General features: G+C 28.4%; 2 protein-coding genes across 12 annotated transcripts in view; one reads left to right on the top strand and one right to left on the bottom strand.

The window, feature by feature from the left end:
* Positions 1 to 7144: 7144 nt before the first annotated feature.
* LOC126847735 (cholesterol 7-desaturase nvd) lies at positions 7145 to 15168 on the bottom strand. Of its 11 annotated transcripts, none has more exons than XM_050588186.1 (7): positions 14067 to 14281; positions 12136 to 12350; positions 11854 to 12046; positions 11113 to 11304; positions 9113 to 9525; positions 8319 to 8489; positions 7145 to 7439 (listed from the first exon to the last, which is right to left on the bottom strand). In XM_050588186.1, exons 2-7 carry the CDS (start codon positions 12316 to 12318, stop codon positions 7278 to 7280), a joined length of 1314 nt encoding a protein of 437 aa, XP_050444143.1. In that variant the 5' UTR covers positions 12319 to 12350; positions 14067 to 14281; the 3' UTR covers positions 7145 to 7277. The 11 variants fall into 11 exon arrangements, with proteins under 11 accessions (XP_050444143.1, XP_050444085.1, XP_050444132.1 ...); XM_050588128.1 differs by lacking the exon at positions 14067 to 14281 and adding an exon at positions 12776 to 13595 and having other exon boundaries at positions 11158 to 11304; XM_050588175.1 differs by lacking the exon at positions 14067 to 14281 and adding an exon at positions 12776 to 13591 and having other exon boundaries at positions 9113 to 9450.
* LOC126847806 (uncharacterized) overlaps positions 14707 to 15386 on the top strand; it is a 21748-nt gene continuing 21068 nt past the window's right edge. The window contains exon 1 of the mRNA XM_050588209.1: positions 14707 to 14879. Within this exon, the coding sequence (XP_050444166.1) occupies positions 14849 to 14879 (31 nt within the window). The 5' untranslated portion in view covers positions 14707 to 14848. The remainder of the gene's footprint in view (positions 14880 to 15386) is intronic.

The raw sequence follows: 15386 nt of genomic DNA, 5'->3' as shown, positions 1-15386 counted from the left end.
TTAATTCTTCGTGCAAATTAATAAAGCTGTTCCTCAAGTGTTATTATTTTATAATCAAGGTTATCGACATCTACTTGATAAAATATTCCACCAATAGATCTGTATTTTATAACATGGTCGGATTCATCCTTTAAGATACAGATATTATCAGACTCAGTATCAATACAATTTGTATATACTGTTGGAATTTTTGCACTCATCCACAATCCTATGAAATAACAAAACTGACTTAAAGTGACATCTTTTTCGTTTACATCTGAAAAATTAAAATGTTTTTCAATTTCGAAATTTTGTTTACTAGCTTATACTATATTAAGACACAGTTAATACACGTGTATTAAACAAATCATAGAAAATAATAAAATATATACGGTGACCGTATTGTACTAGGTATGCAATTCTGAGTCAATAACTTAACTAAATGGAAGAAACAATAGCTAACAACAATGGTATAAGATACAGTTTAAAATAAAAAAAACTCTAGTTGGTTTTACAATTATATATTTTATTAAAAAGGACAAGCTATTATATTGAGAAAACACGAATTGAAAATGTGGAAAATGATGTCTTGCTTTACTCAATACTAATACTGTAGTAAATTGTGTATCATAAGGAAAGAACATGGCTTTAGAACGTGGCATTACAAAGTGTAAATTTATTCTTAAATCATAACTTAATAGTTTAAGTGTTAGGAAATTAAAATATTAGCTATTGTTATGATGTTATAACTAGCTGCTCGTGTACCCTGCTTTGCACGGGTTAAGAAATACAATTGAAACATAGTACTCTCAAGTTATACAAATTATTAATCTTGGAAAAAAATAATGTTCAAAATATTAATATATTCCGAGAGAAGGATTGTCTTACCCACAATGAATCACCCTGTATATTTTACTATATATTTTCAATATTTTTAAAACTTAATATCGAAAATTTGTATCTTCATCCCATATACGTCAAATAAACACGGACTTTGTTTTTCCAAATGGAAACATATGTTTTTAGTTCCATAAATATGTAGACCGAAGAAAAACATTTTTAAAAATATTTTAGCGTTTGAATTTTCAATTTTCATTAATCCCATCGACTTTGTAAAGATAATGTATTTCATTATGTTTCTTAGGTTGTCCAAAAAAAAAAAACAGTAGCCGTCGTTATCTCGGTTAAATTGCAGTTTCAACTGCAATACGTTATAATTATTTTACATAAATTCAAACGTTTTTAAAAAATGCTTTTAAATCCATTCTTCCAGTAGGGCTCAAATTGTTCTAGTTTTGGTGACTGAGATCTGAAAATTATTAAAAATGACCTCTCGATGTCAAACTCCATCCAGAGATCTTCTCGATATAATTGATTTGGAAGAAATAATAAAGAAAAACGCCGTATTAAAGTTTAACTTCTGTTGTTTATTTTTACTTGTACTATCTAAATTTGTTTGTATTAATTAATAAAGTTAAAAAAATAATAATCAAACAATATTTATTACTAAATTACTCATTATTTTTGTTTTCGACAATTATTAATTCCCATTAATTTTAGTAAAAAAGTTGTGACTTGTGATGTAAAATATCATAATATATTTACGAAAATACCCAAATATTTTAGTCAGCAATTAAAATTTTAAAGTCGGCATCTTCATTTTGACACCCCCCCCCCCTAGCATATTTCTTAGCGCCTAAGAGTGGACTTATAGTTCACTAATGGGTAAATAACTCTCATTCTGGCGTAGCCTTGGGTTAATATCTGCTTTGCAGGAAATCTTTTCATCTAGAAAAACCCCTATTTGCTTGACGGTATCATCCTTCTTGTTCCAGTTAATTGTTTAGTTGTCTATTTGAATACAGATTGGATTGTTGTATCTTTTTAGAGTAAATATTTTGGCTTCAATTTTGCTGGGATTTAGGTTTAGTGAGCTTTGAAGTTGGTGAATAGCTGAGTCGAGACATTTGTCTTGGGTGATGACTGTAGTGTCATCGACAAACATAGCTAGTTACGAATCTGTCTGTATTGGGATGTCATGACAGTATAGGTTAAATATTGTAGGGCCCAAGACTGACTCTTGGGCAACTTCAGCTTTTACGGGGTAAGATTTTAGATACATCTGTTTCCACTCGTACTTGGAAAGATCTGTTTAAGATAAAATAATCTAGGATTTTGAGTATGTACGCGCTGGAAGGTTGAGAGATTTAAATTGTTTAGTAAGCCCTACGTGCCAAACATGATCAAATTCTTTGGTGATGTCAATAAATACAGCTGTAGTGTATGCTTTACTTTCAAACCCACGAACAATTATTTCGGATATACGTAGTAGCTGGTGACAGGGTGAGTGGTAATAATATAAATAATTACCGAATTACCTAAATGGAATTCTAATGTGGAGTGACTAAAATCAAATAGTGTAGAATATATATTATATTATATACAGTCAGAAAGCCAGAGTTGCCTCCCAACCTAACCTAACCTAACCTAACCTAACCAAATCTGACTGACCAACCACATTGGAAGTGGATTGGCTTCAATACGATTTATATAAGAACAGTTCACAGTACGAAAATTAATCCCACATATTTTAAATTGAACAGTATGTTGTTTTCAAAGTATTTTTCAGAGCGTTACTGTGTGCTAAATTCTAAATTTGTAAAACTGTTTATGCGCTTGTGTGTTGATTTAGAGAACCGTTTTTGTGTGGGCTATTGATCATATTTTGTTATTTACTTCGATACGAAGCCGAGCAAAAAAAAAACGCTAAAAACAATGATGAATAGTTGTGTGTAATTTACACACAGTACTTCAAGGTCTTTTATATACTGGCATTCGTAGTATGAAAAATCTGGGTACATAGACCATATTTTTAAGTGTTTTTATTATTTAAAATTGTATTTCACATCAATACAAATTTTAGGTGTAAATAGAACGCAATAAAATATATTACCAACGGAGATTCAATGTATAAAATAAAAACCAGAAAAAACTTAAGCAAACTATGGTCATATATAATAAAAAAATTATTCTTTATTATATAAAATAAAACTTAATACATTATCGTTTTAAGTTTTTACGATTTTTATTATGTACAAGCTGTCCGGATCCGGCGTTGCCCGGTATTTAGTTTGCCAGGGCTGAGTAAAATAATTCCCATTCCCCATCCCAATCACCAACCCCACCCCTCATCTCTAATCTCTTATCAGATAACAGTGTGACACATTTTTCGGTTATTATGTCCTATAATCGGTCACAATTAAGAACCAAGTGTTTATTTTGGGCTACTATGGTTACAAACATTTAATTTTTTTACATTTCGTATTTTAAGTACAAAGTTCGTGTTTGAGGTCATTCTTAGGGGTGGAATTTTCGAAAAGTACTATGTCAGTTAGGTTCACGGGAGTGTACTCCGAAACTTTCCAAAGTTTCATGGTGATAGGATGAATGGTGTACTAATGCATAAAGGACAAACAAACAGACAGACAGATATATATATATATATATATATATATAGATGTGGTAAATTATTTCTATTTAATATATTGTAAAATTATTTGCGTTAAAACGCATCTCATCAAGCGTTGGACCACAAGAGTCCATAGATAATTAAATAACTACTAAAATAGATAGAATAGAAAACACAAATAATTCTAATATTAATGTTAGCAAATATTGCTGTTTAATGTAATACGTTACGAAAATTTATCTGTTAAGATCCATCCATAATATGAAACAATACATTATTTTTTCAATGATATAGTAAGAAATAGTTTTGCACTTAAAATGTAATATGTAGAATGTTTTATTTCGTAATTAGATAGACATGAAATGTACTTTATATAAATTTGTCTGCTTGTCTAACTATCTTTCTGAAATCTATTGATTTTATTTTAGGTTATTAATTAAGTGATTAATGTATTGTGGTACATATCTAATTTTATCTTATAAGAACCTTTCACATTAGTTAAAAGTTAAAACCTATAAACAAAAAATAGTATACTATACAGCAGATCAACTAGAGTTTCATACTTTTAATATTACAATATACAATATGTATGCTGAGTGATTCTTTTAACACCCTACACTAGTTTACTCTTGAAATTTCAATTCAGCAGTTATCCTTTTTGAACACAAACTCGTTAATGTTATATTACAGTATTAGACAATATTTAAATTTTTAGTATTTTTCTAGAGCTTTATCAACTTTTGAAACTTAATAATAACATATATATATTTGATTAAATATTTAAATTAAAAATAATATTCTAAACATTTTGACTAATCGATAACCAGTTTAGAATAAATAGTTTTAAAGTTTAAAATATGTGACGGGAGGTATAGTATGTTTAAATAATGCGCACAGATAAAGATAACCACACACCACCCTTCTTCCCGTCCTAAGTTTTATGTTTTAATAACTTTAAGACTATTTATTCAAAACAAGGCCAGTCGAAATTTCCAGAAAATTATTCCTAATTTAAAAATGCATTTTAATATTTATGTTACCATTTTAGTTTCAAATTTCTTTGACCAAATTGTATATAGTCAATTACTATTCCTCGCGGAACTTACACAAGGTAAATATGTTTTACGTTGATTAACTAATATATGGAACTATTAAAACTATGAACTATGGATACCAGATCCTAAAAATAAAACTATAAGAAGATAAAAGTGAAAATTAAGTTTAATTTTTGGAGTAATTAGGTTATTTATGTTTAGTGTAAAATTTTAATTTAATGACATGTAATTTTTGAGGTGACTTATTCGACTGTAGATCATTTTATTTTATTTGTTTACCTATTTCAACCAATAGATAAATTTATAAATAACATTTTTTTTTAATTAACACTTATAATTTCTAAATGCATAAAAGAAATCTATGAATGTTTACATTTTGTATTTGTTTTCTTAGTTGGCATCGGATAGAAGTAAAACTGGTAAAATTGGGTTTCGGATAAATCCAGTTATAATTTAGTCACTACTCCTGTAAAATCAAATCGTATATCTAAACCAACGCCAATTCCTCTTACGAAAGCTATCAAAAATCCAGTTTAAATTAAAGGTATTGGCAGTATTACAATTTATTTTTGAAATTAATGATAAATGGATATAATATTAATTTGGTGTTTTTAGGTCTTATCAATTTTTGTAAGTAATGCTACTAGCATACTACCATTGTCATTATAAATATTTGTTATTTAATAGAACTAATAACTAATTTTATGAAATAATTATTTATAGATGGCACACCTGATGTTACCAGAACATTACATTTTGGAACACCAACTGATTATCAAAGAGAATGTTTTACTAGAGTTTTTAAGGACCAAGCAAATTTGGCAATGAGCAAATTTCCTCATAAGATTTTAGTAAATACATTTTTTCTAATAATTATTCTACTTTATCTAATTACATTACACATTTAAAACTAATTTGAAATGTTGTATTCCAGGGTAACTGTTTAGATTCATTTGCTCGTAGACTTCTGTGGGAAGTTGGATTAGATTATATGCATGGTACGGGACATGGGATTGGTGCTTATTTAAATGTTTATGAAGTCCCAATGGGAATTTCTTGGAGAGAGATACCTAACGATCCAGGATTACAACCAGGAATATTCTTGTCCAATAGTAATTTTGAATGTTCAGAATATAATATATTAAAAAAAGTGTATAACTTAAAGTTTAAAAAAGTATAAAAGCCGATCTCAAGAAAACTTTATGATAAATTGAAATAAGTTTTCAGATTTCTTATCGTAACACTAGGTTGGCTGGGAATAAGAAATGTTAATACCCGATCCCCTTAAAAACAGTTGCAATTGGAAAAGTTTGATATAGCACATTTATGGTACTAATGGTACCAATGCATTTGCATGCACGTATAGTATGTTAAGTACTAGATAAGCGATAGCAATTATAACAACAGAAATAATCAGGTTTATATTAGGCAGATAGTATCGCCACCCCGGTAGAACAATGACACAACTGCAATAATTGAAATTTTGAAGGAGATAACATTTCAGCTACCAAAAAAGAGTCCTAATTACTTAACTAATAATCGAATTAACACGTCACAGTTTAACCAGTAAATTAAGATTTTGCATAAAATTGCCTACACCTCGCTCCTTAATAAATGGGTGTATGACGTCCTTTTTAATTACTAATAAGTGACTATAAATGTTGTTCAATTTGAGTTTGATAAAAAACTTATAATAATGATAATAGTTTTAAAAATTAAATAGTGTAAATACAATATTTATGAATTGTTTAAAAATAAAGAGAAAATCCTCTTGGACAGCATCCATCCATGGCCCTTGCAGTCAAAATATGCAACTGGTTGTAAAAAAAATATTCTTAATACTCCAACATTTTTTTAATGAATTCCTAAATTATATTAAATTAAAAAAAAAAAAAATTGACTACATCTAATTTAATAGGCGGCCAACTGAAAACCAGTTTTTTTATGTGGCCGTCTGGATATTCTTAAATTAGATGGAGTATAACAAAATTGTAGTTTATTTTTTTGACACACGGAAAATGTTTTTATTTTATTATAGTTTCCTGGTTGGTTTGTTATACAAACAGGATACAAAAATTATCTCCCATTTATTTAATTTATGTCCAAGTACTATATTTTTAAAATACCTTTAAATTTTTAAGATCTATGCCTGATAATTTGTATGTGCGTTCAAATTATAAAGTTTTTCTACTTTATTTATTCCCAAAAAAAAAAAAAATTGAAGTAATTTTTTAAATTAAAGGTTAACTGCAGGAAGCAAATAATTTGTTAAATAGATGATTTGTTTTACCATAATACATTTTTCAACTTTATTTACTCAACAACCACATATAAAATACCACACAAACCATTTTTGGAGTTTGAAACTGTATTAATGTGTCCCATTCAAACTAAAATGTTGGTTATTGATATACTCACTGATAAAAAAGTAAGTAGATTAACTTAACTCGTTGAACCAGTGTTAAAATAATTATTTTTATCATATCTGTGTTAGATTGCTTATTTAAATGATTATCACAAGAAATGTTTGGAGACATTAACACCACTACTACAAAAAGTTGGCGATGAAAGAGCTTCAAGGTGGCTAAAAAAATAGACTGAACCAATAAAACGTTAATTATTAAAGTTTTTTGTTTTTAATTGTATTTGTTCAGTTAGTATTATTTTAATGATGTCATTAATAAATTATGTTATATTTAATACTTAATTTGCTGGTTTGAAATAAAAAAATACAAATTATTTAATTTTGTATTTAATTAGATTTACACAATTATTTACCATTCCATTGTTTCTTTCTTAAAACTAAATTTTGGACTGTTTTCACTGTAAAATTGTTTGAACCATTGACGGTAAGATAAAAGTGTTAATTCTTCTTTTGTACACAAAGGTTTTTCCACATAAGTCTTGTGATTCCATATTACTATATCTCTCTCCAGCTAAAATTAAAAAAATGAGTTAAGAATAAAACAGTATAATTAAATTATGCTTACGGGTGTTACATATATATATTGCAAATGCCTATAAATAATATATAATTTTAGTTTTAGAACTTATCATTATATAATTGAATCAGTCATTTGTGAAACCTCATAAGTCAATATTTAAGCCAAAATAATTTTTTTGTTAAAGCCTAGACACACATTTTATGAAGATTGGAGAAATACCGGTATCGCGGAGTTTTCTTCCCTTCTAAATAAGGATTTGGATTTTCCGTTTACATGAGATTAGACCATTAGTAGAAAAAAGGTTTTTCCTTGTCCTGTAAAATTTTGGTTTTGGGACTTAAAATTTTTAATAATTTAAGATGAACTGCTTGTTGATATTTAGGTATTTTAACGTATTGCGACTTGCGAGTGATTAAAAATTGAAATCCACATGATACCGCGAATTATTGTAACCGGAGGGACGGTGTAGTTTTAAGGAGGTTAATCGACTATGAGTATGAACAAATAAAAATGTAGGAATGCAAAAAACTCAAGTTATCAATTTTTCCAATATGACTGCTATAGTCCTCCAAAATTCTGCCGTTTTTTATTTAGAAAGGATACCACGTTTTTACCGTGAACTTATTAATCTTAATTAAAAACTTAAGCTTTAATTCCAAATTCCTAACTAATACAGTTTATTAATCGGAAATATTACTCGCTTATTGTACTTTTGAAATACAAAACATTGAAAAAGCTTACTTCCCTTCAAAATCGAAAAAAAAAACATTTAGCTTACAACATTTTTAAACTTGAAAGTAAAGTACCTACTTTAGGTCAAGGTAAATCATAATATAATATTATTCATTCGTATAAAATAATATTATATACCATAATTGTTTCCATTTTCAGAACGAGTGGAGCAAAAAGTGATAATTGCCAAGGACAGTAGACGTGCTGCACAATTTTTTGAATAAGAGGTTCTACAGGTGTAATCACTTGTATTATTGATATAGTTCCAATCGAAAATTTCATGTTTAAAATTACTAATCCAGGTCCAATCTAAAAACATAGTTGTATATTGAAAAAAAAACACTTATTTCAATCTCCCATATTTATATATAGATGTATATTTTTTAAATGATTACTCATTGCACTGTTTTAAAGTTTAATATTTCCCGTCTCCAAAGAACTCTAGCTGCTCTTATATATTATAACAAAGTAGAGCTCAAAGGGTTTTAAAATTTATTTTTTATATACATATATACATTTACTATATACGTTATATACAAGTGTTATTGTCAATCGAAAGAATCGATATTCTTTGACAGAAATTTTATATTAGGAAGTAACGAGAGAGTACTTGAATGTCTAAGGTTTGAAAGAGTTGTAAGTCAAGACAATTAAAATACATGGAATGTTACGCCGATATTCTGCAGAATTAATAAGTGATTCTATTACTATATTTATAGATAAAATAGTAAAAAAAGCGTATTACCTACTATCTTGAAATATAATTTCTTATTTGTACATAATCTAAATTCGTGCAAGGAAGATTGTATTCAAGTTTATTGTAGATTATTTATTTAAACTATCTATTAGCCATCGAAATGTAAGGTTTATCATAATTAAAATTTTGATGTCTATTGAATAACTTAGTTTTTATATTTATTTTACAAACGTACTTGATTAGCTTTTGCTATTATTTCACCCACTCGAAATCTATTGAATAATTCAAATGTATGTTCAATTTCCAGCTCTGTTTTATGAATTTCATTTTGACTAACTTTCCATGAACTCTTCCATTCATGATGGCCGACATAATTCCAAATAGACTTTAAAACTTGAGACATATATAGTCCTCCGACACCCGCATCTTTATGTAGCAATGAAAAATGTGAAAGATCTGCACCATTTTCTTCTATTTCTTGTACGTGACTATTGGTGTAATGTTCACTTCTACCTCGGTACAGCAGATTCTTATTAATTAATTTAGGTGGATACCAATGAGGCGGTTCTTTTTCTGCATGATACCAAACAAATATAAAACCGTTTTCTTCACATGATATCCATTTTTTAACTGATACTCTAGGGATAACTTAAAAAACGACAACATTGTATAATACATAAAATGGTTATTATTATTATGTTAGGGCAAAACGTTAAATAGTTTGACTAGAAAGTTCATCAAGTTTTTTGGTAGCAAAATTTTAATTGTTTAGAGGATTGGAAAGCAATATTTCCTGTCTGCGTTAATTTAACGCACAACATAGCAGTTAAGTTAAGAAGAAGTCTTCCCCTAGAAGAGATTTTTAGACATTTAAATTTGTTGTTCAGATTACTTATCGAATCAGGAGATTTATCAGTACGTTGGAACAAAAATTTGTCTAAATTTCACCATTAGAACTTCGCTTCCCTATCAAGTTATGAATTTTCCGCTAGGGTTTGACTGTTTTCGTAATATTATTGACATTTTCATATCTTAGCTCTGGCACATAACCGAAAAAAGTGTTACCAAAAATTAATAACGAAAAAAGCGTTATCACACGGGGATGGGGTTGGAGGTGGGAGACAAGGGGATATGTTGTACGTTCGACGTTGAAATTAGAACTAAATGATAAATTCAAAATAGTTTAAGGACCCAAATTCTCTATGAATTGTTTTAAGCCAGATATTAAACACTAGAATATTAGCCAGAAACTTGATGTTTTAATATACTAGCTTGTTTATATACTATATCATTTTATCTATAATTCCACCACTGCTCTAAATTTATTTGGTACTTCGACGAGACATGAAAATGTTCTTTCGTGGTTACAGACTCGGCTGGAAAACTTTTTTTATGGAGTTGACAACTTTGCTATATTCTCTCGAAAACCAACCATGTTGTTGACTTTGTCTGATAAGCAGTTTATTAGTAGTAAAAAAGTGGGGATGGGGTGAATTTTTGAATATGATTTTACACCCTGTCAATGATAAGTCACATCACGAAAGTAATTTTATCGTAAATGTATATCAGAATATGACGTTATCTGTCAGTAAATCCATATCATTAAAATTAATTTGTTTTATTCCCAAGTAACCAAGATAATGATAGTTTCCATAGATATTCTGTCACCCCTGGTCCTCAGGGTAAAATAAAAACTAAATGTTTTTGTATGACGAACTTTTTGGGATTTTAACCTTTGAAGTGCTAAGAAAGAAGATAATTATAATTTTTTTTTTCTTTTAAGTGACCACATTTTGCGAATTTGCCAGGATATATAAATGTACAGAAAAAGCGAAAAATAGCCTGAACAGATTACGAAAAATTTGGCACAATATCTTTTTTAAGTGAAAATCTTTAGTAAAAAAATTTTTGTTATTAAAAACAACTAGTTGCGAATTTCTTTTTTTACATTAGTATGTTACGTGTTAATTTGATCATTGGAAAATAAAAAAAAACTTGTTAGTTTTCGCAGGAAATAATTAACCTAATGATGATTGCTAATAAATAAAATATAACATGTGAAAAATTTGGCTAACCATTTCTTACGTGTACGATTATTACATGAAAATAAAAAAAATACCTTTAAAAAACAATTTTTTAATAGTTTTGTAATAAAGAAATATCTCCTTGAAATGTATTATGCCAGTTAAGCCGTATGTATTATTTTAATATACACTTGTAAAGTTTAATGTTTACCACTTGAACAACTGTTTGCAATCTTTACACACTTCCCGTTATTACCCGAAAATGTCCAGCCATGAAATGGGCATTGTAGACTATTTCCTATAACTGAGCCTCCAAATGCCATATTAGATCCCAAATGAGGACAGTAGGCATCTAGAATATTGATAATGCCATTTTTTGATCGGAACACCGCAAAATGTTCTCCTGAAAAGTTAGTAGCATAGTAAATATTAAATTTAACATTTAATTATATTTAAGACAAAAATGTTTGTTGACATGTTAAGTAAGTTACAACATGTTATGATGTTAAACAAATATTTTGAACTTAACTTTGTAATTTTGATAAGAAATTCCATAAATACATAAAAATAACGTAATATCTGATTTATTAACTTTGGTTAGCAAGAAGAAAACTTCTTTAACATTATATTTTTCATAAATTACAAAATGTTTTGCTCTCACTTTACATTCCCTCCAAAACATTAAATAATATACTGAGGCTTTTGGCATCGTATATATTGCCCTCTAGATACAATAAAAATTTAACGATACTAAATCGTTTGTATCATTTTTAAATTAAAAAAATTACTGAATATCAAATGAATTGCCTCAATAACTATGACATAAACAAATTAACAACGTTATTAATAAAAAAATTATTGAATTACTAATGGTGTTCAGAGTTAAGTAATTTAAAATAAGACATATTATGCTAGTTATTGGAAAACGGCAAAATTATAAAACAGATATTACCTAGAGCCGATACATATTGGACTTGTTCTAATTTTACTTGATCAGACTCGATGAGCGAAATCCATCCATTCGGGAAAACAGGTGGCATTTGTCCTTTTTTCTTAAGCTTCATCGCTTGTTTGATCATGTTCATTCTCTCATTTGATGCCCACTGGTTTTGTGATAAACCATCATAGCCCAAGTGTGCCAGCGTCTACAGATTAATGATTATTATATTATATCAGTTACAGAACGCACTGTTAAATGCACTGTCATTGCAGTTGTCATCGCCGTCTAACCTACCCTTCGTATGTTCACTGGTCTGATTAACAAATAATAACCGCAATACAAAGTAAACGCTACTGACATCGCCGCCACAGTTGTTTTTATATTTGTATATCCATTTTGGTATTTGCTGTACTCGTAAACGTCCAAGGCGAGCTTCAATGATAGACAAATGATCAGAATCTGCGTTGGACTTATCATGATTACGACCTGAAAACGTGTTACTCGTACACCTTCATGCATACAAACGAATTAAAATATTAAAAGACAAAACCATATGCAAACAGAAATAACTGGACTGTCTGTTGGCTGTTAGGCAAAGGGTGGGTGGGTACCGCACGGAAGGCATTCATATTTTTTTTTTTTGGCGAAATGTACGTTTATCTTGCCTATTTCAAATATTGTAGTCGATGAGTTAAATAAATAAAACGGCGGCGACGATTTTTATCTTATCGAAACTAATAACAATGGTGGTGTGAACACTTGAACACGGTTATGTATAATATGTTAATGACTATGCTAAAACGTAAGCTATGTCTTATGGTTTATTCATGCCGACGATGATCGAACAGCAGAAGGCTGTTATTAAATTATAATAGATTTCTTCTTAATGGTAATAATGCGGTCGGGTGTTATTATTATTACATAATATTTTTACCTAAGTCGCCACAAGTGGTCGGCGGCATCTACGAAATTCTTTTGACGATAATTATTTTGCCAGTACTCACTTGCACAATTGCATTCAACTAGAACGCATAAGTGCATTCGCATAGGTCGGCCGCATACATTATATTCGTTATTGTTTGTTAAAAACGTTTCAAGATATTGTAACTGTTATTGTTTTTAATTTTAAGTAGTTGACGGTAGTCCAGTTTGACCATTTGTATAGTTGTTTGGTTTATTTTTGTCGTTTTACTTATTTAGGTATACATTTTTCATTTTTCAAAACAACTTTATAATGTAAGTATTTTAATGTTTTCAAGTGATAAAAGCACAAAAATAAAATATAGATAAGAACTTAGGATTTAATAGACTTTTATAACTACTGTTATTAATATTATAATAATTAATAACGTTAATTTTTATAATTATTCAAAATAATAAACATGAATAGTATAAAATCAATATATTATGCAAGAGCTATGAGTCAATATTCAACACGGATAAACTAAGTACCATTAGTTTAGAAATGTGACTAATGTACCGGTTTACCAGGGTGTTAAGAAAATGTTTGTTTTTTTGGAACGACGAGTCATAGCAGTTAGAGTCAAACTGAGAGACAGTTACATCACGATTCATGTTTACAGTAACACTATATAATATTTATTATAATTATTAAATACTAAATTGTAATGATTTCAATGAATGCTTATGCCTGTCTTTTTAAATTGTTTTTTTATTTTGTGTCTAAAAAGCCAACCTTATTATTAATTTTTAATAAAATTTCCGACATTTAATTAAAATTTGCATTGAAATAATATGCAAATATGTACAATAAAATACTAATTCTTTTATACTTAATCCACCAGAAATGTTGAGGTCTAATATTACAAGCTATTGTGTAAAAGTGCAAATTTCGAAAAACTAAAATACAATTTTGATACTTTATAAAAAATATAGTATATTTTGTATAGAAGAATAACGTGAACGAAAATGTAATTTTTAATAATAACTTCAACGGAATAAATTGGGTTAAAATTGTTTTTTTTTAGTTTAAAAATTTAGTTAAAAACACTAAAAAATAAATATTTAATTTATAAAATTATTACCTACATTTAAAATATTTATACCGCGAATTTTGAATTTTAAATCTGTCTTATTTATCTGTTGATTGGTTTTATTTAAATTTAAATATTCTTTTAATAAATTAATTCGTATTTATAATGATGTAATTCGGTAACCTACAACAACATCAGTTAAACATTATCATTAACAAATTTAAAATGTACTTGCTGAATTATTATCGTTTTTGACGTCTGTAGGTTGCAATACTTCTTTTTCCGGACCACCAAGTATATTAAGTACTAAGTTTGTAAAATTATTTTCCTTAATTTCAATACCGTACTCATACGTGTAATTAATTTGTATTCTATTGTTTTTTTTTTTATTCAAAACTTCATCTTTTAAGTAAGGTGCGCTTTTAACACAATGCAATTGCTTAACACTTCAGTACTTGATGTGATAAAACGCTATTATGAATATTGTAATTTAACATAACAAGTTCAAGTAGTTAAACCGAGTAACATCGATAAGCCGTAAGAGATAAATAACGTATGAGTGATAACCAATAAAAGGTGGGAGGAATCGAAATATTATAATAACGAAATTCATTAACTAATAGATAGCGGTACCAAATAAAACGAAGAAATAATTAACGTGTTATGTTATGTCAATGTATTAATGTGTCCTATATGACTCATATATAGGAAATTAAACAATCAGGCAAGTAAGCAACTGGGAATAGCAATATATTTTCCGTCAGGTATATTCATAAAAAAGCAAATAAATAAAAAACTGTGAGAAATAAACTTCTTAGTTCTAATAAAATAGTATATCTTACTTGGATTGCATTAAAAAAGTACAGGGTTTTTAATTCAAAAATGCTCTGCCATTATGCAGATTTTTTTTTGACGTTTTTTTAGGACGTTTGACATAAATTTCATTTTACACTGACACAGGTGCAAAAGCAAAAAAACAAAATTTGATGAACGTGGATGTATTTGATTGAACCATGATACCAATTCGACGCCAAGGCGAGAAATGTAGGTATTTTTCTGGACAATAACAATAATTGTGAAAAATTGTGGCCACTTCCCCTTCAAAATCGTGAAAAACACAGAAAAAGTGTAAATATTTTTCAACTTAAAACTAGGGCACTCTTTGTAATAGACTGATCACTGGTACCAGACTATTAAGAATATTTATTTGCTGTTCGGACGTTGAAATCAATGCAGGGAGATGGGTTTTTAGAAATAAAGTAAAGAATTCTGAATAATCTCAGATATAATATTTTATTAACACTTGTAAAATTTACTAAACATAAAAATGACCACTAGTCATAAGAACGTATACTTGTTGAGTGTTGTAGTTCGTCTGGCCTAGCTCTACTTACTACTCCTTTTTATATGGTTATGATAATTTTGTAAAGTGTTGTTGAGTAAATCGTGTGGGTTTAGATAATGATGAGCGGACGTGCACATCGTATAATTTTAATTGCGTGGGGTTTTACGATAATGGCAATAACATAATGTTTACTAATAACTTTATCT

The sequence above is a fragment of the Adelges cooleyi genome, unplaced genomic scaffold (genome assembly GCF_023614345.1).
Source record: "Adelges cooleyi isolate 19-005CV unplaced genomic scaffold, UGA_ACOO_1.1 ACOO_flye_CR_arks_rails_tigmint_CR_PRNA_1, whole genome shotgun sequence".
In the NCBI taxonomy this organism is placed as follows: Eukaryota; Metazoa; Arthropoda; class Insecta; order Hemiptera; family Adelgidae; genus Adelges; species Adelges cooleyi.
This window is presented reverse-complemented; position numbering and strand designations above follow the sequence as displayed.

Bases quoted from the DNA above. Each gene is read 5' to 3' on its own strand.
- LOC126847735 (XM_050588119.1), bottom strand. From the start codon at position 12,803: ATGCCGCCGACCACTTGTGGCGACTTAG. The intron at 12,351-12,775 runs GTAAAAATATTA...GTATGCATGAAG, and splicing joins GACCACTTGTGGCGACTTAG to GTGTACGAGTAACACGTTTT. The intron at 7,440-8,318 runs GTATATAATATT...TTTTAATTTTAG, and splicing joins TGAAAATGGAAACAATTATG to CTGGAGAGAGATATAGTAAT.